The sequence below is a fragment of the Monopterus albus genome, unplaced genomic scaffold, assembly GCF_001952655.1.
Source record: "Monopterus albus unplaced genomic scaffold, M_albus_1.0 scaffold176.1, whole genome shotgun sequence".
Classification (NCBI taxonomy): domain Eukaryota; kingdom Metazoa; phylum Chordata; class Actinopteri; order Synbranchiformes; family Synbranchidae; genus Monopterus; species Monopterus albus.
This window is the reverse complement of record NW_018128056.1, coordinates 232,960-257,375: the sequence shown is the minus strand read 5'-3', so window position 1 is coordinate 257,375 and position 24,416 is coordinate 232,960. Positions and strand designations below refer to the sequence as shown.

General features: G+C 40.5%; 1 protein-coding gene across 2 annotated transcripts; it reads left to right on the top strand.

The window, feature by feature from the left end:
• Positions 1-3,012: 3,012 nt before the first annotated feature.
• palm1b (paralemmin 1b) lies at positions 3,013-22,799 on the top strand. 2 transcript variants are annotated; one of them, XM_020616631.1, is made up of 6 exons: positions 3,013-3,589; positions 13,934-13,976; positions 14,919-14,999; positions 18,392-18,507; positions 19,440-19,510; positions 19,762-22,799. In XM_020616631.1, exons 2-6 carry the CDS (start codon positions 13,935-13,937, stop codon positions 20,133-20,135), a joined length of 684 nt encoding a protein of 227 aa, XP_020472287.1. In that variant the 5' UTR covers positions 3,013-3,589; position 13,934; the 3' UTR covers positions 20,136-22,799. The 2 variants fall into 2 exon arrangements, with proteins under 2 accessions (XP_020472287.1, XP_020472289.1); XM_020616633.1 differs by lacking the exon at positions 3,013-3,589 and adding an exon at positions 3,637-4,150.
• Positions 22,800-24,416: the final 1,617 nt, after the last annotated feature.

Sequence of the window (24,416 nt, the reverse complement as noted above, 5' to 3'; positions counted from 1 at the left end):
AGAAACATCAGACTACCTTATAGTGAAACAGCTCATTAGAAACCAGAGCAACACAAGCATAAAAAAAAAAATTCTCCAGCTCCCAAACAAACCCACAATCACAGCCACTAAAGTTTATAACTGAGGAGAATACAAAACAATCAGTAGTTCACAGACTGACATTATAAACCATACAGTGAAAGACAGAGATGAAAGCAGGGAGAGAGAAAAGAAAACCAGACTCAAGACAAGTGAAACATTTTTCTCACCCAATGCACTGAAGATATTCCAGGATGGAGCAGAATCTTTATTTCTCCTCAGGCCTCAAGCTGCCTGTCAGAGCCCTTACTCAGTACGTTGCCTCCATTGGCTTTCTCATCACTCCTCCCTGGCTTGCTGTGGATTTACACTTGCCTCCTCAAAATTCCACGAACTTATTTTCATTTTGGGTAATTTTTTTATTCTGGCAATGTTTAGTCATGACTGAGGTTTTGAGAGAGCGATAAGAAGCTAAGTACTGAGATGGCCCCGAGGGCTGTCAGGGCTCCGAGTCGGTCTGCATGCACATGAACACACAAAAATGCTCCTGCTGGGTGTACCCATGAACATGCAAATACTTATTTGCATACATGTTCACATAAAGGCACATAACACATGCTAACCCCCCCCCCATACACACACACACACACACACACACACAAATGCACACCACACTGGCTTCTCATCAAAATGCCTCTCTTTGCTTTTTCTTTTTGTCAGGGAGATGTTGTCATTACCGAAACATGCCTGACCCTCATCTGTCAGTAGTGTTTATAATGATATCATGACAGACACTTGTACATACCACAAGAGAGGTTTTATTTAAATTTTTTATTTTATAGAACTCCCCTCCTACACATAGCTGTGTTGATATGTTGCCTGTGTGGTGCTTCTGTGTATAATGGCCAGAGGGGGAGAGAGAGAGTGAAGTACATAAAGTGGGCAAGAGACACAGAGAAAAGGAGGCATTTTGTTTCTCAGTGTAGGTTAATATACATCTTATGATCCCTCACTGGCTCCCAAATCCGCTTGGTCACTTTCCTACACCTTTCTACCCATAAATCACCAGGCAATACATATCATTGTGACCCTTTTCTGTGCCCCTCCTCTGCACCTTTTCCACCTTTCCAAATTTGGAGAAGCAAGGTGCCGAGTGTGAGCTTGTGTTGGGCATGGCAGTGTTTGCCAGTTAACACCGATGTCTCATGTCATTTGCACATACAGTAAGTATTTTTGTTTCTTGATCCAGCCATCACCCATTGTTACAAGTCTGAGAATGTGTATGGTGTTTGGTTGTAACTCTTTTCCTTGTTCTCTCCATGTATTGTGGGTTTCCCTTGCTTCTCTCCTCTTTGCTATCTTTCTCTCTGATACACAGGTTCTCTCTGTGGGTTTGCTTCATTCCAGGACCACCTCCTTCCTCTACTACTGTGCTCCTGAGAGGCCCATTTGAACTTAATTGGATGCTGTTCCCTCCAATCTCTGCCTACCACATGCTGCCTCAGTGTATAATAGATCCTTTGGGGGTGGGGGGATTTGCACTGTGAGATGGACCAGGTCAGACCTGGTCCCCTACATGTAGATACTGCTTTCTGTCCAACCTTACCATCTGCACCAACATAACTTTATGATCTAAATCCTGTTGTTGGTTTTTTTTTAATTGTTTTTCTTCCTTCTCTTCAAAGCTTTCATTTCTTGACCTTTTTTGTGTAGCTGTCTCGACTAACACTAAACTCAGTAGCCTGCCAGCCTGCAAGCGTGTCAGCGGTTGTGTCCATAATCACTCCCTATTCGCTCATTCACTACTCCCTGTAAAAATGTAGGGTCTGCTACACTAAGCAGTTCACTCAGTAGTGACCAGTAAATTGCATTGTAGGGTTGTTAGTAGAAAGTAGCGTACACGGCATGTACACTACTTTTTATGCTCCATTGTGGATTTTTGAGTGGCCTGTATAGTGGATAGATTTAAACACTCAGCATTCTGACACCACTACAACATGGTGAGCACACAATATAGTGCACTATATAGTGAGTATGGAGTGATTTCAGCCGCAGCCAATAAAGCGTGTTCACACATTGGGTGACAGCCTTGAGCTCCCACCCCTGAAGGTGGCCCTCTCTGATTGGTTAGGAGAGCCATCCTGGTCAAAAACCTTAAGAAGGGAATGTCTCTGCACTGCTACCAGGCTGTTTGGTGAGTCTGGGGTCACAGGAGCCTTTGACAGCAATTCTCCCCATAAAGATAAGTGTAGGGGGGTGGATGTTTCTAAAAACAAATTGAATAATGTTACCTACTGTAGCGTTTTAAGTACACTAGTTAGTAGATGGATGCCACCCCATGTGTTTGGGACCTAAGTAGGAGAGTGTTTTTCTCTCCCTCTCCCTGTTCATTTCTTTTAGAAATATTTTGCTTTGGCTCCACCTTCAGGTCCTCACCATCTCACTTGGGGTACCTTGAGCATGTTTGTAAAGTATAGTTTGTCTGTTTATCCGTTGTCTAGTGTAAAAACACTGCCGGAGCCTGGGCTTACAGTAGGAGTTCTCCCTCATCCCCTGCTAAGAGGTTGTTGAATTGGCAAACATAAGATTTTCAGACAAGAAAATTGGAAGAACACATGAACATGTCTGCAACAACAGCGCCACCCTCTGGATGTTGCGCGCACTTGCATTATCCGAGGACGGAGGTTTGAAATTATTTGGCTCACAAAAAAATTAATCAGCCAAAAAGCGACTGCAAAATAGTTTAAGTACATGTATTCTCACTGTGATTCGTACAGCTTGGTTGATTTATTATGGGGTTTTTTTACTTGATAATATATATAGATATGTATATCACATAGATATTTGACCATGTCCTTCTCTTCACTGCTTTAAGCTGTTAAACCATTCCGCCTCGGAGCCTGAGGTTATTTATGTAACAGAATGAAATCACATCTTGAGAAGTCTTGCCATTGAGCCTTTTCACCGCTAGATGGGGAAGTGGGGAAGCAAAATTGGAAGAATAGTCCTTTCTCCTCCAGCAAAAGAGCTGCATTAAATCTCCTGTTTTAAGCTGCGCGTATACTGCTCTTCTGAAGCCCCCGAAGCAGAGAGCCTAGTTCCTTGGGCGTCATATGATAAGGCTGGAGGAGAGCCAGCAGGGGCCCCGTTTGGAGAGGAGGACCCATATCTCAGTCAGCGCGCGCAGCCTGGGCCCCCTTTATCTCCGCAAGGCAGAGAGGCGTATCCTTTCCCCCTCTGCACTCCCCTCCACATAGCTCTCTGACTCTCTCTCACCCATACACAGCTACAACCTGCTTCAGACGACGCCCCACAGCTCATGAGGTTTACACCAAGGGAGCAGAGCAAAGTCTGTCGTAGTGTCTTCTTAACTGTCCGGCTGTGTGCGCAAGCTGCCCGCGGCCTCACCTCAGCAATAACATAAGGGGTGCCGGCTTGAAGAAGAGGAGGAGGAGGAGGAGGAGGAGAGGAAGGGGTGTCAGAGTGTTCCGAATTGACGCTCAGAAATAAACAAGAAGACACCCTGTTTGGAAGACGTTTGCGGCGGGAAGCGACGGTGATCTGATACTGAGTAAGTCGTGATTTACAGTGTGGGGTGGTGGCCCCCGTGTTTTCTTGTCGCTGACCTGCTTTTGGTGTTTTTGTGCAGCGGTGTCATATTTAAGCTTCCACCCGGACAGCACCGTTTGACACAAGGGATGACAGAGGTGGAGACGAATAAGAAAAATGTTGGAATCGTCTGTTGCGGTGAAAATCTTACTATAAACACTGATGCGTTAATGTGAGGCTGCAACTCGTCATCACAAGAAGCGCACCACCCTTTAAGGACATGCACGTTCAGAATAACCAGTCACCGTAGAACCAGGCGCTGCTTTTGAGAGGAATTCTAGAAAACAAGCTGCATTATTACGGCATGTCAACATCTTTTATTAGGCTGCACGCCTATGGCCGCTTTACTGTACAGTTGCAGCCAGGCCGACAGGTGTAACAGGACGACATGTTTACGCGAATGCCTGTGATGATCCATCATGTGATATCGATCTGTTTGCGAGGAGAGTGATTCAGGATGTCTCTTTTTGCCTCGACGATGAATTTCTAGTGGCGCCAGCCGTGCACGGCCGTCACTGCATGGGTGAGAGATGCTGAGTGGTTGCAGCCTGTGGAGGAGAGGAGAGGGGAGGAACAGGGTACTCTTTGGCGTGTTGTGATGTGAGCAGTCTGCTCCAACATGGCGCGCATGAGCTGATAAACCTTGGCAATTACATACTCTGGTCTGGAATTTCCACTGTGCAGTGGACCAGGCAGCTGGGTTTAGAAAAGCACAAAATGGGACATTGCAGCTCTAAGTGTCCGAGGTTTTGCTCGAAGTAAATTCGGCTCAGGTTTCCTCCTCTGGCTCCTCCATCCTCTTAGAAAGTCACAGCCCCGCGTTTATATTATGGGTCTGTTGCTATTTTTGTCTGTGAATAGCAGAATATCAATCGGACCATCTGCGTTAATAGGCGCTTACTGTTTCTGTAATTATGTTTGATCACAGCAGGTATAGGCAAAGTATGTTTTTGTTTGGTCTTATGTCCATTGTTTATCTGCCCTGTGAACCTACGTGACTGTTGTGGACTAATCATTGTTGAGCAGCAAGTGCACGATGATAGCATAGGGTCTATAAACATAACACACCCATTAGATTTCTGAGGGAATTCATGTGCGTCCTTGAAGAACAGACAGGACATTAACTCTTTGTTTTGTTCAGCTAAACAGCCAGGGCAACACCTGTTTGATTTGCAGGGAAATCAGTGTAGTGAAAGCCATTCTTTATTTGTGACTATTAATCATGAGGTGATTCATTCGTCATGTCATCACAGGTGTGAATGTGTTGTTCTTGAAAAGGGGCCAGTGTGACTTAATTTTAACTGGCAGTGTTTGAAAAATAAAGACAAGTGCAAGGAATTATGTTTTGGTGTAACAAGTAGATGAGTAAGTGTCGGCTCCTGCAACATTTTGAGCTCTCTGCTGCCTTATTCTGGCGTGTCACCGATATTCTCAACATACTCTAAATCAAGTAAAGAATCAAAAGAATTTATTTTTCATCATGAATTGTGACGCAAGACATGATGAAGGAAACAGCCTAAGAAAATACAGATACAAATCACAGCGCTCTAGGTTCCTGTTAGCCGATGTACATTAGTCTTTATTGTTCAAAGTAGTGGAAATTTGTCAGTGGTTATTACAAAATACAAAATAAAATGCAGATCTTTGCACTCATGGCTTAAAGCAAATTAATAATAGTAAAATATAGGAAGTATCTGCATTAAAAGAATCATATTGAAAGAGATTTTTTGAGAATAAAGACCATTAATGGGGACTTTCTGTCTGGTACAATACCAGAAGAGGTAGAAGAAGAATTACAGCAACAGTGTCAGGTCTCTGGCACTGTTTTATTCTGTTCTGTCATTTTATTATATGAGCGAGACAAGTCCACCATAGGCCTCAGCCTGTCTGTGTGAGCTGACGGGCTATATCTGGTTGGCTGCTCTGTGTTGTGTCAGCAACTCGCAGCGGAGTTGACAGCGGTTGTCTTATCCACCACAATCATCATTAGACATAATGGCTCTGGACAGCTGTGTACAGTCTGTCTGTTTTTGTATGTATGACTGTGTGTGTCTATGCTGGTTTGCATTCAGTATGTGCAGATTTGTATGTGTTTTAGTTGGTTAAGAGACCCACAAACATGGATAGCATGTCTGCTTGTGCGTTGATGACTGTGTCTTTCAGGCTGGGCACTGGGTTGGATCTTGTTTCACCAATTTAGAAAAGGGAAATGAGCTTGTAACCGGAACCTCATTCATTCCTAATCTTGGACTCCTAGTGAAAAATGGGGTGAAATATGAATCAGTCACACTTGTTACAGAAATGCTTGGTGCACAGGACTGGAAGAAAATGTTCATACTGAGCAGCTTCTTAGAGTATAAATGCAGAACAGTTGCCAAAATGAGCACACTCACCGACTGCCCTTAAAAAGGCAGCGGACACCCATGACATTGCATTGCTGCTGATATTTAAACTAAAAAGCTGCTGTGTCACAAATCCATCACTATTCGCCAGTTCTCACTTACACACGTAGTCTGCACATCATCAAGGCAGCTACAACCAGTGTAAAGCTTGTATGTGAAAGGGGGGTTGCTCGATGGACTGACGGACAAATTTATCGACTAACTGGTGCACATAGTGGAACATTTAGCAAATGTAAGCCAGGAATTTCCCTTATAGGCGTTGGCGGAGACCAGAAACAGAGGTGATATAAGAGTAAAGTTGCTTTGTATGTACTGAATTAGTAAATAAACAAATGTTTGCTAACATGTTGGTCATATTAAAAAGTATTAGTATGTCAGTGTTGTGTTTACATTTTGTATCCACTGCCCCCAAGTCACCAAAACAATCAGTTAAGTTTAATGAAGATGCTACAGGTAACTTCTACATTAAGAATGAAAGTAATGGGCCTAATATTAGAATTTTAACAGAACACCACCTCTGTTTTTGGATAATCACAATTTATTAGCTTTTCATTGGCACGGCATCATTTCAAGAGAAGAGCAGGTCTCTCACATCCATATCCTGTGAGTGATCGGCGATGGACAGGGATGGATAATTACCCTCGCTGACCTTGCTGTCAATTAGAAATCAATTTATGCAGTGGTTATAAAATCAGAGCAGTAAGCTGCTCATGGAAAATGAATGACATGCAGAAGCCCTTACGGTCTTTTGTGCTGAGCGATCGTATTGTAAAGTAAAAGGAAGGGGAAGTGAAGGCTTGCTCAGCAAGCCTACAGAGTGATAAGGAGGAACATCTGGGCAGATGTGAGATATTATTAGATAATGTGATGCAATCCACCTTGCCCCGTCTGTCTCCATGTTTTCTCTTTCTATTAATCTCTGCCTCCTCTTTCTTTCCTGCATAGTCACTTCTTCTTTTTGCTCATTACAAACCACCCTCCTTGCTGCTTTGCCATGACAGATAAGGGAAGAGAGGATTTGTTTTTTCACTCTGTCTTCTAATAAAATGTCTTTTTTAACCACTGTCATTTTAATCTCGGAGGGAAATGTGCTTGGCAGTTCGTGTGTGTGTATTCACCCTGCCCTCACACTCATATGATGATCATCAGAGTTGTTGCAAACATGATATCAAAAGAACTATTGATTAGCAGCACAGTAGGACCATCCCTCCACAGAGATTAACACATGGACATTTGGTTTAAGGGTTAGAAGGAGAATAATATGAGGACTTGTGAGTGAAACTGGTTTTTTATAATCCCAGAAGATGTTGGACAGGCTGATATTGGACAGACATACTTAGCATAGACATTTGCCTGAGCTTCTTGACATCCTTAAGTGGAGACTGGGACCCTGCCATAAGGAGAGGCCCCTTTTTCACCTAATGGTTTCAGTGTTAACGTTGAGAGGTTGCTCCAATAATGTGTGCCTTTTTTGGCACAGCAGGACACAGAAAAAAGTACACTATGGAAATTGACTGAAAACATAAAAGCGATGCAGTCTGCAGGTCGTGGTGATGTTAATGCTTTTACAATGTTTTTCCAAAAAGATGCCGACTGAGGTAAAAGTCAGTGATCAGAGACACTGCCCTGTTCTTTGTTCATTCGAATTAAATTCTCCTAACATTTTTACTCAGCAGATCTCAAAAGATTTACAGTGTTTATTGTTGTGGAAGTTATAAAGATGGAGTATGGTTATGTAAAGAAATGTGGGCATCCAGGAAAAAGAGACACTTGGTAAAGAGGCAGAACAAGAATGAGGTTTGTGAGGCATGTGACACTGAGATGAAAATGTTTAGGCATGTTAGTAAGTGATAAGAAAGTAGCTAAAGGCAGACATATATTTTCAGGTCACGTTTGGATGATGCTTGGCCAAAATGTGGACTTTGTCATTATGCTTCACACTAAGTGCTCCCACACCTTTCTGTCTAAATAGGAAATATACAGGATGCTGACTTTCAGGAGGTTTTTCTTTGATTTGACACATCTAATACAATTCAGTAGTCACAGACAGCACCAGTCAGTATCATGTTTATCATGTTGTACACTATCATCTGTTCTTTGGAGGAGATTTGTCAAGTCAGAGAAGATAATCCTAATGATCTCACCAGCTTGGACTTGAAAAGTAGAAATTTTTTGGATAGTGGATAGTAATGAGGCCGGGAGGGTCTAATGAAAAGACACCATTTAGTGCCATTATAGTCTATGATCTGGCATTTTTTTGGAGCTTGACTGATACTTGGAAATGTAATAATGTTGCAGTAAAAGTCGGGATATTTTGACCTTGTTTATTCCATCTGCTGCAAGTTCCAGAACAATATCTAAGTTCATTAACTTGTCTTGGGCTACTGACAGCGGGACAAGTACGACATCAGAGCTGACCCTTTCACCCCACGTGTCGCCTTGCGTTTCGCTTCCCATTTGTTCTTCTGACATTAAAGTTACACAGTGTTTCCCTCTCTTCTGTACTGACTGGGCTATTATTTATGGATGACCTCAGGGGGAAAGATGTTTTACCCTCTGGCCCCTGGAATATTAACATGTGATCTCAGCTGACACCCTTCTTCCTTTTTTTGGCACAGTACTGTTTATGTGTAGCGGAATGGATGTTGTAGAAGGATGCAGGGGTGGAGAAGTCTTGGTGTGTTTGGATACCTGGGGTGTGTGTGTGTGTGTGTGTGTGTTCAGGGCAGAAAGGCAGGGAGGAGTATTGTTGTCCCTGTGCTCTTTTGGCTTGAAGGAAGGAAGGAAGTTGTGGAAGTGGGGAGTAGAGAGAAGGAGAAAGAAGTGGCACTCCAATGTAGTCAGCATGAAGGCGATTTTAGATTAGTTTCCTCTTTCACTGTCTCTTATGCAGGGCTTGGGTCATTAGGCTCAAGAGTCATTTTGACACCATCATTCTTTCTGAAGAGGGAAATATTTTTGTGCGAGACCGTGTATGATTGTGTGTCTCTGTACGTGCTTTTTCATTTAAGAACAGCCAAAAATGATCTTGGTCATGTCTGGGATCATTCCAGCTTTAAAGAGTAGCTGATGGTAAGTGTAGTAATTAGTCATTGAATTTTTTTTCTTAGCATCTATTTTCTCACTTTTCTGCTTTTCCATTTCATCTACTATCCACACAGGAGTTGGTTTTTGTGAATGTGTTTGTATGTGCGCTGGAGAGTTTTATTTTGGCTTCATGCTATTAGCTAAAAGGTTCTTATTATAAATTAACACCTTAGTAAACACACGTCATTTTCAGAAGGTGAGAAGTTAGAATATGTATGCCAGTACTGTATAATTGAAACCATTAGAGGCACTTTTCAAATTTATTTGTTCTAACCTTTCTGCAAAATGCAGCTGCCACATGCCATTAGCGAGCAAATTAACCCTCGGTCTCTTTCAGTTTTCTTGCGCTTGTGTCTCCTCCACTTCTTTTGCTTGATAACAGACCTCTCGCTCACACTGATCACCTCTGTGGTTTCTGATTGGTTAACAAGAAAGTCTCTAATTGGTCAAAAGGCCTCCAGCAACTCTTCATGTACAAAAGAACTAAGCCAAGTACGTGTTAGTCTTCCTCACACTGTCTGTGACTTTTGAGTCAGGCCCAGTCTTTACTAAGCATAAATATATGCTTGACAAGGAACATATCACCCAGTGTGACCATGTAGCTACTTGATATATTTTAATAGTTTTTGGGTAATAATGCAGGTCATTGGCTGAGAAAATAAGATATATCATGCTGAAACTACTCAAACAATCCTTGCTAGTAGAATTGATTGTTGGTTTTGATTTTTTCATGGAATTTGATGATATTAAGAAAAATATAGAATATGTTAAGACTTATCTTTATACCGTCAGTTTCATTTAATAACTGGTCTAGTGGATGTTAATACAGTTTGACTCCTTTTGTCATGTTTTTATTAATGTCCTTTTTTCAAGCAAAGGGAAATCCTATATGGTTGTAATGTTGTAGGTACATTGAAGTGTTTACTATCTAATGAAGCACAGATGCTATAAAACAAGCTATTAAAATCTGTGAGTACATGTGAGTGTGGGAGGGGGACATCACAATCAGTGTCGCAGTGTCCATTTTCAGGTTGTTGTGGTGTTTGTTTAAGATAATCTCAGATTAGTGGCAGTGAGACCTGGTGTAATCAGCCACCACTGCTGACAGACAGACACACTGACGGACGGCCCATGGCTGTCCCAGAGTCCCACAGTGTGAATAGTCTCTTGTACAGATTAGTACAGCATGTACCTGCAGAGCTTTTTACTACCAGACTGTGTAACATAAAATGAATACGTGTTTTATTGGCTGTATAAACAAAAACATATAAAAGGTTCCAAAATTGATGCTTTTGTCAGGATTTTTGAACAGAGGTGGATGTGATAAGTAACCAAAAACAGTAAGGTTACTTATCACATGCCCATCTAGAGGCATCCTGGAAATTTGGTAGAAAGAAACCTATTTCTCCTCACTTTGGAAAGGACAGATTTAAATCCAGGTTGGACTTTAGCTCAACACGATACCGCTAAAGAAAGATGCTCAGCAGGATTATTATTCATTTAGCTCCATAGACATTAAGGTAATCACTTTTAGGGTGTTTCAGTGCAGACGGAGAGTGTGTCAGGTGATTGCTGGTACCAGAGGGCCATGACCACAATGCTATTAGAAGAGGATGTTGGTGCTCTATGCAGACAGTTAATGTGTTCCTGGAAACCCTACAGCAGCAGTGCACTCAATAGGGAATAGAGCAGGTCGGGAGTTCCCTGACTGCTGCCATGCACCTGACTTAACATGTCAAAAACATCTCTAGTACGTTGTTTCTAAGTTTGCAGGCTAAGAACACTTCCTCTCTCAGTCCTGTCTAACTGATATTGTTGATCTGGTTCTGTAATTATCTGTCTTAATACATCTGTCTTGGTGAGTCTGGGAGTGAGCGCCGCCCTCCCCTGGAGGTCTTCTTTTCTTGATCATAAAATGTAATTACTATTCTAGCTGTGCTCTAAAGATGCAATGTGTCTGCTTGCTTTTATCCCTGTTTGTCCATAATTTATGAGAGAGGCATCAGGACAAAGGGCCACGGTGTTCCAACAAGGTGGACGTCTTTTTTTCCAATACATTTTAAAAATTCATCACAGCTGTTGTCTAGAAGTTAGAGAAGTATGTCTAGTATTAAAATTTTGGTTTTAATAGTGGGACAATTGGGAAAATGTGAACACTTATCCCCTAGCTAGTCCAGTGGATATCTGCTGTTAACTTTAGCATGAACTTGATAGTCTTGATCTCAGCTACCAGACTCCCACAGCAATGTCCCACTGATAGCAAGTGTTGTTTCTATTTGTCATTGCGACTGTGTTAAATGTAGCGGGTATTTAACTTCTGTAGCACCAAAGCTACAATTGAAATAGCGTTGATAGCACTGATACATACACCGGCCAGTCATTTAATAACAGAGTTCAGCCAGTGCTTCCAGAGCTCTCTCATACCACTGATAAACTGACGTCTCAGAAGCTCAGTTAGCCAACTGCTCTGCTTCCACTGTAACCTGAGGGCTGGGACGGGAAAGAGATTTAGAGAGGAAACACTCTACGCACAACAAAAACAAATAGAATTAAGATAGAACATGATGCACTTTTAAAATTTGAGCCGTATTTAGTTACTGATGTTAGACAAGCTATACGTTATTTTTGACTGGCTTCTCTTATTCAGGCTGATTTTACCCAGTGCACCTCTAGATGTATTTTCCTTTTTCCTGTTTGTGCTGGATCAGTGGGAAAGGCAAAAATTTAAAAGAATGTGTCTAGACAGCATGTGTGTGTTTGTAAGTACTTGGTGGGCTGATCAGATGATTGCAGTTTTACTTTTTCTGTAAAAGTTCTCCATGTGATGGACACATGGGTTGGCGATAGGGCTGAGAGCAGCATGGTGTGTGCACATGTACAAAAGCAAGAAATGTGCATGTGAACCCTGCATGCTACAGTATGTCCTTGTCCTTCCTTGAGGTTTTCTGAAGGCCTACGACCTCATTTATTGGACAGTGAGCCAACAAGCATAAAAGAAAACATATGAATCTTTATGTTTTGAGAAGGGCCACTGTTGTTTCATTGTATGCCTTTATGTGGGATATAAAAAGTGTAGCAATCAGACCACCCCTGCAGCAAAGGCAAGTTAGGAGGGATGTGATCTATTCATATGCGCAGTTTTCTCTCACAGTCCAGGCTTTGTAAGTGCTTAGCTGGGAAATTATGTAAGCAAAATCAAATGGTAACAGTGGCTTCCCATCAGAATGAGTGACACAATCAAACAGTATTAACAGTTTTATTGACACTGGAGAGGGGTGGGTGCACAATGATATAGACATGCTTTGTTATAGTTCTTTTGTAAGAGTTTAGTTTGGACCATGTGTTGTGATACAGTTTTGGTTTGGGCTAGAAAAGAACTGCTGCTAAGAATTTGTGGATACTTTTTTGCCACATACACTGTCCTGAATCTTTTTGTAAGCTATTTTTATACACTCATAAGCAACTGGAGACATTCTCTCCACCTCTGGGAGTTTATAAGTCATTCAATTTATACAGAGTAAGTGCCTTAATTTAATGGACATGTTGCTTGTCATCCAAACAAGACTATAAGGTTTCCACAGGTTCTTGTTATTATATCTGTGTAAAGATGTAATTATATGCGGCGACAGGGACAGGTCATCCCTATTTTGAAACGTTTTCCAAAGTCAAAAAACATTGTTATAAGGACTGCAATTATAGTCATTACTGATTAATCAGCATTTTTTATTCTAGAATAACTAATTGTTTTGTTTAAACATAAGCAAATAGTGAAAAATGCCCATCACAAATTCCAAGAGTACCTTGTTTTGCCCAACGGACAGTCCAAAACCCAAAGATAATCAGTTTACAGTGATTTAAAGAAGCTAAAATTAGAAAATGTTTAACATTTGGGCTTGAAAACAAATATCAACAGTCAACTAATAGATTAATCAACTAAATGTTTTAGCTGTAATGTTGATATCAGCATAAGAATTTGTGCAGATTGAGTTTTGTTCAAGCACAGAATACGAGTTGAAGTAAAAAAGGTGAAAATAACTTTTTTAAGTGTCAGCACACTTATACTGATGAAAATAAAACATCTAGTGTAACTAAAAATGGCAATGAAAAATATTTTTGTCAGCTAATGCATTTCATGTTCAGTGGGGAGAGGAGGGCATACAGTGTGTTACGCTCACAGCATCCAGTTAAACACAAACAATTCTCATTGTTGAAGACTGTTACTTCAGTTGTAAATGTCCTCCTTCAAAATTAAAATAAAAGTCAAGCCTTTCTATTTACATCCTCACACAACCCAACTCTGAATTGGTCAGCATCCCTCTTAGTATTTTATATATTCAGCTAAAATAATCTTTAATATCTAAATATTTTTCTTCCCTTTTTATGACTGATGTTTAACTTGGGATCATCAGTTTTCTGCTCAGACGAGATAAAGATCTTGGACTTTTTTTTGGGAGCATGACAGTGTGAGCTTTGTCCCATCTCAGTCAACAAGCAGTCACAGTCCTTCCCCCTGGGCTTCAGCTCCGTCCTCCATCCTGGTGCTCTGGTCTGGAACCTATTAGAGCAGGAATCTCCAGCAGCACCCTGCTAACACATTACCATACTTTCACTGACTCTTCCCGACTGGAAAGAGACACTGATTTAGTCCAAAGAGACAGATATTTAACCTCAGTCACTGGAAACTCTTTGGAAGGTGAATGGCTAGTGAGTGAATGCTACAGTCAAGGAAAGTTGGTTGTGACAGTTTCTAATGTGTAATGTCATGTGTGGATGTAACTCTGTCTCTGCCTCTCTCTCAATCCGTCTCTCTCTATCAGGATGGCTGAGGTGTCACAAGAGGAGAGACTCCAGGCCATCGCTGTAAGTTATTTCTATACCCACCAAACACACACCCAGAGCGAGAGTGCACATCAGGGCACACTGATGGCTGTAGAAAGAACAAATCATTGCTTCTTGTCAGGATCTGACCGCCTGCCTTAATGACTCAACCTTTTAGATCCCATCTCCTTTTCCTATTACAGGACATGGAAAGCTAATGCAAAAGCTACAGCTGCCTTTTTCTGTCAGTCTTTGTGTGTCTCTTGGGCTTTTATCCTTCAGCCCGTTTTATCTTCTTTTTCTGTATTATTTATCTAGTTCTTTGTCTAGGACAGTTATCTATATTGTGATATTTCAAATTAGAAGCAGATTTCTTTACCAACTCTTTACAACTTGTGGCAGACAGCGGCTCAAACACGTTAGATTCACAACCCAATAACTGACAGATATTGCACGGCCATTCAGTAATTTATCTGAACATCCTGAAATGTGGAATCTTTAAAACATTTCTCAACACTAAAGGCTTGTGTAAAAGGTACTAAATGAATGTAATAATTAACTTGTTGATTAAGTGTTAATATCAATGGTAGGACAGCAGCGCCATCTTCAAAATCACTTTGATTCCTCATCAACATTTCAAACAATGTCCTGAAATTCACTAGAATTTTGATTGGGATAAAATATGCCTATGAATATACAGCACATACTGCAACTGTACACCATAATCTGTCTCTTTCTGTCTTTGTCTTGCATGTGTAATGACATTGACTTACACACAGTGCACATAAATCATCAGCACTCACATTAAAGACTCAGCCTGGGTATTATTCAAGATGCTTTGACATTGATGGCCTCCTGAGCTCTAGTAATACCTTTAGTACCCAGCCTTATTGATGCCATACTACAACAGAAACACTTAGTACTGTGTCTGCTTTGGATGTGGCATGAATACAGAGAAATCAAAATGTTTATGTGTGGTTACAGGAGAAAAGGAAGAAGCAGACAGAGATTGAAAACAAGAGGAGGCAGCTGGATGATGACCGACGGCAACTGCAGCATCTCAAGGTATAACGCATACTCACTTCCACGTACATAGGCATTGTGTACATGCTCTATTTGTACTTTGAGTTTACTTCCGGCTGACATTGGACGAGAGGTGATGTACAGCCTAGACAGGTTGCTGGTCTATTACAGGGCTGACTATAACATTAATCAAATTAAATCATGTCAAAATGTATTTATATAGTAATTTAAAAAACAACAGCATGTTGACCAAAGTACTTCACAATTAAATATATAAACAATATAACATAAAACATATAAGCACTGCAGTAATCTAAATGAGAACTGAAAAACATGAACTGCCTTTTCATGAAAAGAGAGAAATGGTTTCATTTTAGAAAAGAGCTTGCTTTCACCACTGAGTTAATGAGTTAGATTCTCAGATTTTACACCATTGTCAAATATCACCCCCAGGTTTTTCTTTTTTTTACAGAAGGTTAATGTGTTAATGAATAAAACTGAACCAGTTCAAGACTCTCCCTAACCCTTACCATAGTTAAAAACAAGCCGATGGTCCTGTGTTTTCAGAAGCCATGCCCTCCAAGTGAGCGGTGTTCAACAAGCACACAATAATATTAAACTCAGTGGTTCCTTTCAAAAATATCAGCCCAACAGAACGAGATCCTCCCTTAGTGTTGCTGTCACGGAATGTTAAGAATGGGCAGCGATAACACCAGCACCTCCTCCACATACTGTTTATACACGCTCCCTAAAACACACAGTCAAATCTGCATGCATGCGGACACACACTTGTTATATCAGAGCCGAGGCTTTTGTCGGTGTATGTGTCAGTGCTATCAAAGCTATTTCAGCCCTGGACAATTCAGGAGGTCGCAGATAAGAGCGAAGGTCATGGAGCGTATATGCGCCTGCGCAGACATGTGCGTTGGCGGCAAAAGCGCCTCTGACCTATGCCGGTGCCCTTACATGTGCCACTTCTTCTATTTTCAGAGCAAACCTTTTTAAGTGTGTATCTGTATGTGTGTTTGTGTGTGTGTGATTGTTTTTGTGTGTGTTGCTTCATAAAACAACACAGAAGCCTCAGACAATGCAGAGGACTTTGGCAGAGGAAACAGATTTTTGTCCCACTCCCACCAACAGGAAACAGTTCTTACACCCACCGCACCCCGCTTTCGTCTGACACACAGACACACAGAGGGGAAGTGTAATCATGGTGGACAGGAGCATTTTGTGCAAACCACACCAAATATTTCTTTTCCAGACACAGTGTTCATGTAGAAAACACAATACATGTTTCAGTTTACACACCACAGTTTTAAATGCAGTCACACTAATACAGGATAGTATGTACACACAGATTCACACTCGCACAGTAGGTATGATGAGGTAATAACACAGAAAGCATTAATTGGAGTTCTGTTTTTAATTAGCATGGCAGATATGATTTTTGTGAGTAGCAGTCAGCAAGCCCTTTAATTACAATCTGAATGTTGGCATGCTGCTGTGTTATCCATTACCATTAAAACACACAGTTGATAGTGGAACATAAGGAGGAGCAATGTTCCAAAATGAAACACTTGAGTGAAAAGTTGCTAAAGGGTTGGTTTGACATTTTAAGATTATGCTTATTAGCTTTCTCAATGATAGTTAATAAGATCTATACCACTCTCATATCTGTACCTGGAGCCAGCAGCAGGTTAGCACAACCACTGGAAACAGGGGGAAACAGCTTCTTAAAAACTTTTTGAAATGCATTTTAAGTGTGGCGGTTGACAAAATGATAAGATTTATATGTACTGAATAAACTTTCTTTTAAAAAAAGAGTTTTGGAATGTCACATCATCGCACTCCAGCTGTTCAGAACATTTGGATGTGTAGAGTGTGTGTGGGTGTGTGTGTGTGTGTGTGTGTGTGTGTGTGTGTGTGTGTGTGTGTGTGTGTGTGTGTCTGTATCACATTTCCACCCTTTGTCTGCAGTGTTAGCAGTTTTCACTCCAAAAAACAATGGAGAGAGAGAGAGACATAACTTCGGCCCTCCAGCTTTATAACTATCTGTGCAGGCCTGTGTCTGTGTGTGTGTGTGTCTGTGTGTGCGCACGCGCGCACGCAAACGTGCACACATTAGTAAGAACATAAAGTGATGTCAGGCATTGGTGTAGTAGGGTGTGGCGAGAGAGTGAGCACGATTGCGAGAGTAGACAGCTGTGTTAGATTCAGTGCCCAAGAGACCGTGCTGGGCTGGGGTATGAAGAGTGTTGAATTACACCGTGTGAGTTTCTGCTGCTCTGGAGCTAAATTACTCAATGGAGAATGTTAAGGGTTGAAACACAACAACAGGCACTGTAGCAGATAAACACAAATAGAAACTGAGAGAGATACACCGTGACATTTACAACCTTTTTAAGGTTATGAACTTGATGTGGGATAGAAATGCATACAAGAGGGAGACAGGGGTGGGGGTTGAGTCAGAGAAGAACAAAATAGGAGGAAGTTTTTCTGTCAAAATTTGTTGCATCACAGGAGAGGAATTCACCAGCACCGGTCCAGATTTTTGGTCCAGCTCATGAAAACAAGTGCTTTCTCTCACACATTTTCATATGGCAGGGATGTCTTTCACTGCATAGTCTAACAGCTGCGAGTAAGACACACTGTTATATTTATGTCAAAGCATGCCAAGTATTTGCTTTCAGCCTATCTACAGGAGGGAATGGGGAGTAAAGATAAGGATAACAGGGCTGTTTGGAACCTGATAGAGGAATTACACATTTATTGGAAAAAGAGATAAAGAAGTGCAAAGTAAGAGAATAAGAAAGTGAAAAAAATCCACTTTGGAACCAGGCATCTACATTGTATTCCCATGTTGTTTGTTTTAATTAATATGTGGAGATATTTAATCATTTTCTCCTAGAATTCACTTTATCTACAGTAATTATAAGAAGCTAACAGTTTACAATCAGTCAGTCTTTGCTTGTAATGTGTCCAAAAGATATTCTTAGAGTCATTGTCAAGTTCCAGGAAATGTTTGATATGGCTTAAGATTAGAGCTAGTTTGTTTTTATTACTCAGTGGCTTATCTATGCTTTCAGTACCATGTCCAGTTGAGCGTAATTATATCATAGTTTGGCTTTTTTCAGTTTAACACCAGAAGCCTTGACGCTTTGGCTTAGAGCCATAGTCCACTTGGCAACAACAAGTTGGCAGCAGTTGAAGTGTTTGACAGAATCAGTGAGTGGCCACATTCAGCAGAGAAGTGCTGGACACACTCACTGATACATGTAGATTAAAGTGTTACTCTTTTGAAAGAAATTACACTGATGTACAAGTGAGAATGACTGATAACACTGTGAGAGAATGAAATTCTGCTAATGACTTAATCAACTGCTCCTGATGATATAAGCACATCTATATTATCATCTGTTTATGGCCGCTTGCAGTCGAAGGCTCTGAGGGAACGCTGGTTGTTAGATGGAGCTCCAGCGGAAGAGGAGACTCAGAAGCGTCTGCAGGAGGATGAAGTGAAGACCAAACTTCTGGAGCAAGTCATCTTCAGGTTAGCCTAGTCAAATATGTGTGGTTAATATGGTGAAAATGTAGGCATGCATACATGTGCTCTTTGGTGGTGCATTATTTATGCTATAGTAGAAACCTGTAAGAAAGCAACTGTATTCTCTCTTTAAGCAACAGCTTGAGCAGAACTCCTGTCTCACATTAGAAACACTGAAGACAGAGGTGCCTAATTTCTGCAGTTATGTTTTATACTGCTGCCAGAATCAGCTAACAGGGCTGATTTTGCTTTTGATGGCATGTGAAGCTTATGTGTTACATTACAAGTGAAGTAAGTATCCAGACTGAGACAAATCTCAAGACGTGCAGCTTCAATTAGATATTTTGACCACCTAAACATTGAAGTTTACTTATTTATGTGGTGTTTGAACCTGATAAACAAAACCTGATCCCAGTTTGCACATGTTGGAGTGACAAAACCCAGCAAATTGTATTTTTTGTGCATTCTAATATTTTTTGAAATGTTTATCTTAAAATGAGTGGGTTGGAAAATGACACTTAAAGTCCAGCAACTAAGTGACTGTAGCAGGATTAACTGTACCTCTAAATACCCTTGTATATGTATTCTCTACATGTTTTTTGTTCAAAAAAATGTATTTCCATGAATGAGTATGTTGGCAAAACAGGATTACAGGAAGCGTAGTGGCTCACACACTTTTGGTGTAATCAACTGAGTAATCACATTCTGCTTGACTTGTTCTTGTAAACAGATATTACACGTAGAACCTCATATCTCCCATTTCAAAGCACTCAAGGGATTTTTTTAACTGCATGGGTGGGGCCCCTGACGCTGTGTCAGATTTCTGATGTTGTCCTCTATAGAAAAGTATTGCTCGCCATTGGTATAATGTTGTGAGTAAATGAGTTACATAGTAATGTGGATAACTTTGTGTGTGTGTGTGTGTGTTCCTGAGTCAGGCTGGAGCAAGAGATTGAAGAATTGGAGACAGGCATGCCAGCCAATAAGGGTGTAGCCAAAGAAAATGGAGGTAAGTTTGGTAACCATGGCAACACAGTATGATCGTGAAGAAAACCATGCTAACACAGCCTGAACAACTGTGTCAAAAAGAGAAAGTGAGCTTATAAGTCCTCTTCATTTGCTCTATTAAAATGTTTCTCTCCGCCGGAGGTCATTAAAACAATATTTCCTCCCTGCCTTTGTCTCTCTGACTTACCCTGACCACCCTCTTTGCTTTTGCACCCTCCTACCCTCTCAATGATACTCTGGTGCCCCCTATAGGTGAAAACGGAGTACTGCAGACCTCTGGTCAGACCCCCAAGAGGGAGGTGACAGGGATCGAGGCCAAACTGCTGGGTCCCAGTCCTGACAAAGCTAGTGCAGACAACCCCGTCACCCTGGTGTTCATGGGCTATAAGACCGTAGAAGAGGAGCAGGAGACCCGCACGGCCCTGGGAATGGAAGGGGTGGATGGCAACGTTAAGGCTGAGTTTGTTGTTATAGAGGATGGGGAGGGGAAAGCAGGAGGAGAGGCTGCCACAGACGAGCAGGCTCCACCCAATGGGAGCATGGTGGATAAAGAAAAGGCAAACGGAGGCGGGGAGGGGGGAGACAAGGAGAAGAAACAGATCTGCAAATGCTGCACGATCATGTGAGCTGTGTGTGTACACACCTGCACCTGTGCAGGCATGCGTGCCATTGCATGTGTCTGTATTTGCAGATGTGTTTAACTTTGTGTCTGTGTGGCTGCATTTGGAAGCGAGTGTGTGTGTGTGTGTGTGTGTGTGTGTGTGTGTGCCAGGTCTAGAAAAAAAAAAAAAAAAGCTAAAATACAGTTATACAGCCAATATACCAATAATGAGAGCCAAAACAAGCTCCAGCAACAACAGCAAGAACCACAAAGACTCGTAAGTACACTTTGCTCTGTATACTTTCTCTGATATGTATTTGACTTTTGTTTCTATTGATATTTTTCTATTTTTCTGTCTTGACATTTATATTGTATTCAGTATGTATATCTTTATTATGGGACTGTGTACTGTAAGTTCATTGTTATCATTGTTGGAAAAAAAAAACATGCTCTCTGAATTGTACTGCTATCCGCTGGGGGAAATCTGGAAACTTTAAATCATTTAAGTCAAAACAGCAAACTATGAAGGACACAGATACGTAAATATATATATTTCTCTGTGTAGGCTTACCAACTATTTATCTGTCAATTTCATATTGCAATATTGTCTAAGATATTATTTTAAATAGTATTTTAATATATTGATATGAAATTATGTTTTATACAATGTATTTATTGTTTTCGCTTCTCTGTCTCATCTCTAACCATTAACTGCATGTAAGCTTGTAAGTACTATCAGATTACAATCATTAGTGTCTGTGTTTTCGTAGACTCACGTGCTCATGTCTTCAGTCACGCATCTTTCTATCAGTAACAAACGCAGTTGAAGTGTTAGAGATTAAGTTTTAAAGAAATCTACAGCACAGAGACAAAAAGGCAAATGAGAATACTGACCACGTTGCAAACATTAGCTTCTCATATTTACTCTATGTGACACATGTACATGAAGATCACAGCTTTTGTATTTTTAAATAAGATGGATACATTCACTTTATGACCGGTAGAGTCATGAAAAACCTCTGCACAGTGATTAATAATGCTTAAATATTTTCTTCTCTCAACAGTAGAATCTGTAAATCTCATGAGGTAGCACTGCATGAAGCCTTGCAACTTTTTTCTTTTCACTTGTCTTTATTATAGAGTATGTTATCATATTCACATGAATGTAAATCCAGGGGTTAAATTGGGATTCGTTCTACCATAATCAGAAGAGGTGGGCTTGCTCAACTCACCATATAAAAAAAAAAAAAAACAAAAAAAAAACGCTTTCTGTCTCTATGAACCAAATAAAATGTGATGAGTCACTGTGTGTTGGTCAGCTGCTGGTTTCTGTGCCGCTTGCTCCCAGTTTAACCCCTGACAATTTGTATGTAGACCTGGGCCCAATAGTACTTTAATAGATTTACAGAAAAATAAAAAGATTTGAGGCAATTGAATACAACCTTTAAATGTTTGGGCCCAATAATATAGTATAAGGAATTGAACAGTGCACACAGGTACCCAAGCACTTGTAATTTTTGTATTAGAAATAGCCTATTATCTGTAAGCAAGACAATTCGTTTTAAACTGTGCAGGTTGCTAGCAAGATAAATGGTGCATATACACATTGCAGTTCCAAGCTCTGAAAGCCTATTGAAATACATTTTGGCCCTAGTCACCTCATTTGTTTGGCAGACAACAGAGGCTATGGATGGTCTGAGTCAGTGCTTCTGCTCCCCTTAGGCTGATCCATGTCTCAGATTCACCTGCACATTATCACCATTATCATTATCTCACTTCTCAGTGTCAGAAACACACAGCCCCGCCTTCTGTGCTCGGAGACATGCAGTTCAAAAACCTCTGAAGTTGGTGCTAATCCTGAGTCTCGTCTAACGCTCGCTATTCACCAACTATTGTTCAGCTTGTTCCCTCTGTCTTATTCAACTCGCTAGTGAGGGGGATTGTGTTAATCTACTGCCTCCTGCAAACACTTGATGAATAGGTGTTTTTTGCAACTTCCAGTGCCAGATGCATTCTCTCAAGTCCTGCCTACGTTTACCAACAGAGAAATGATCCCTTTTAACATTCCTAAGGGAGGTCAACAGATGTGGGCAGATGAAATATACTCTGTTTTCCATATGTACAGTTTCACTGTAATTGTACAACTTGCAACTTTCTGATATTAACCCACTTTTTGTTTCCTATGACCTCTTTGCAAGGCAGTATATTGTATTTGATGTGTGTATTTTTTTTTTAAAAATAGATGACTACATCTGTGTATTGTTGGTGCCTTTGTCAGGATCAGTTAATTCGACTTGTGTGTCTGCCACCATTTTCAGACCAGTGTTGTCCTTGCTCTGCTTCTGGTCATGATGACCCACTGGAAATACTGCCTTCTACTCTGGAGGGCCACTACAAAAAGAGGACACTGCCTTCATTTTTCATACAATAGCTATAAATAAATGCAGCTCAGATGATAGGTGATATGCAGACTACTGTTGGTATCTTGAAAAAAAAACTTTGTATCCTCTACCCTATTTTAACATTTTAAAATTGTTTGATTGGTTTTAACTAACGTGTTTTTTTTTGTTTTTTTTTACTCTAAACACTTATCAAAATCCAACCACACAATGTTTATAACACATTTTAGGAGATACAAACTTTAACAAGAAACCAACTGACAGTCTATACATATATAGGCTGTATACACATAAATATATGTGCATATCTTTAGGAATATGCATATATAACTAGATATACACATAAAAACACGTATCTTTAGCCTAAAGCTTCGCTTAATAGTGGGTCTCTGGGACAGCAGCAGAAAAGCAACTTTGTGATAGACCAATGCCTGTTCATCTATTCTGTGGTCGTCTAAATGTTCAATCCTGAATAAAACTACTGTTTGTTTACAGCAAGCCAGATAATTGTGTACGTAATTAAACAAATGTACGCACACTGTAGACAGAACAGAACACATAAGCCACAGCTAATGATGTGTGTGGTTTTGGCATCTTAGCTGATGGAGTCACAGATGGGTACAGGACACCCTTCTGGGAAATGAACACAGAATTATACAAGGATAAACCATCCGTTTGTTATAGGGCTAATTGGCTAGTAAAAAAAATAACATACAAGTCAATACTCCTCATTTAAGAAGTAATAAAGTAGAACACTAAGGTAAGAGTTGTGGTTTGAAAGGACCAGATGAAAACATAAAACAGGGAAGCACAGGGGGTCATTTAAGCAGTAGCATATGAAGTATATATGGGATTTCAGCATGCAAGACACATCAGTTGGCTTGAGTATTTTGCACTTGCCAGAACATGCCACTAGAGAGCATTCGTCTACTGTTCTGAAGTTGGTCATGTTACACTATCTCAAATAAACTATAAGGCTTGTCTAAGAAAAAAGGTGAATTAGGGAGGCAAAGAGGTAGAGGCATGTACTATTCACACAAAATTTCATTCCCCCATGCTGCAGCAGCAGTCGGTCTGATAACTTAAAAAATCTTTTGGACACTGTCTGAATGTGGCATTTTCCATTTGTAAGCACATTCTCTGTGCTCATATTACCATTCAGCTTAAGTAGCATAACGGTTCCACTTCATGGAACAGAGAATGCATATACTGTTTGTTGTTTTTAGGTCATATTTAAAAATGGGAAGGAAATGGAAGAGTTCTTTTCAAATGAATTTGAAAGGAAAAATGAAAATTCTATTTCTGAGATAAGTCCCAACAGATTTGTTTTGAAAGATGGTAGACATAAATCATCCCAATCAGCCCTATGAAGGAAAAGTGAAATCTAATTGCTGATATGGTAACAAGTACCAGTAATTAGCCGTAATTACCTTTCCAATGTCATGTTTGTTAAATAAAAATCACTAATGTAATGAAGTAATAAAACTCCCTTTTTTTGTAATCCAACCTCATTCACATTAACATAACTTTTGGAAACTATGAAATCAACATGTAGTCTGTGGTGGTGCATCAGTGTTTCAGTACCAGCTGCCATCCATCGCTCACATTTTCCAGAATGGACATGCACCTTGTATTCAGTGTGACAGTTTTCCATTTTATATTGCTGCCATTAGCCACTTTATGGAGCCATTTGTTATTCCTCAACCATATATTTTCAACACACCCTATCAGTCAATTCTTTATTTCCCAAAGCTATTGTGCAAACTGAGATGTCCAGCAACTGTATTAATTAAAGAATTCTCTTTGTTAATTTTGCTTTCTTTCTATAATCGTGCTAGTCACTTTTTAATAATGTGTGCTTAACTGGTTATGGTGAATTACTCATTGCATATGCCCCATTGGGTATT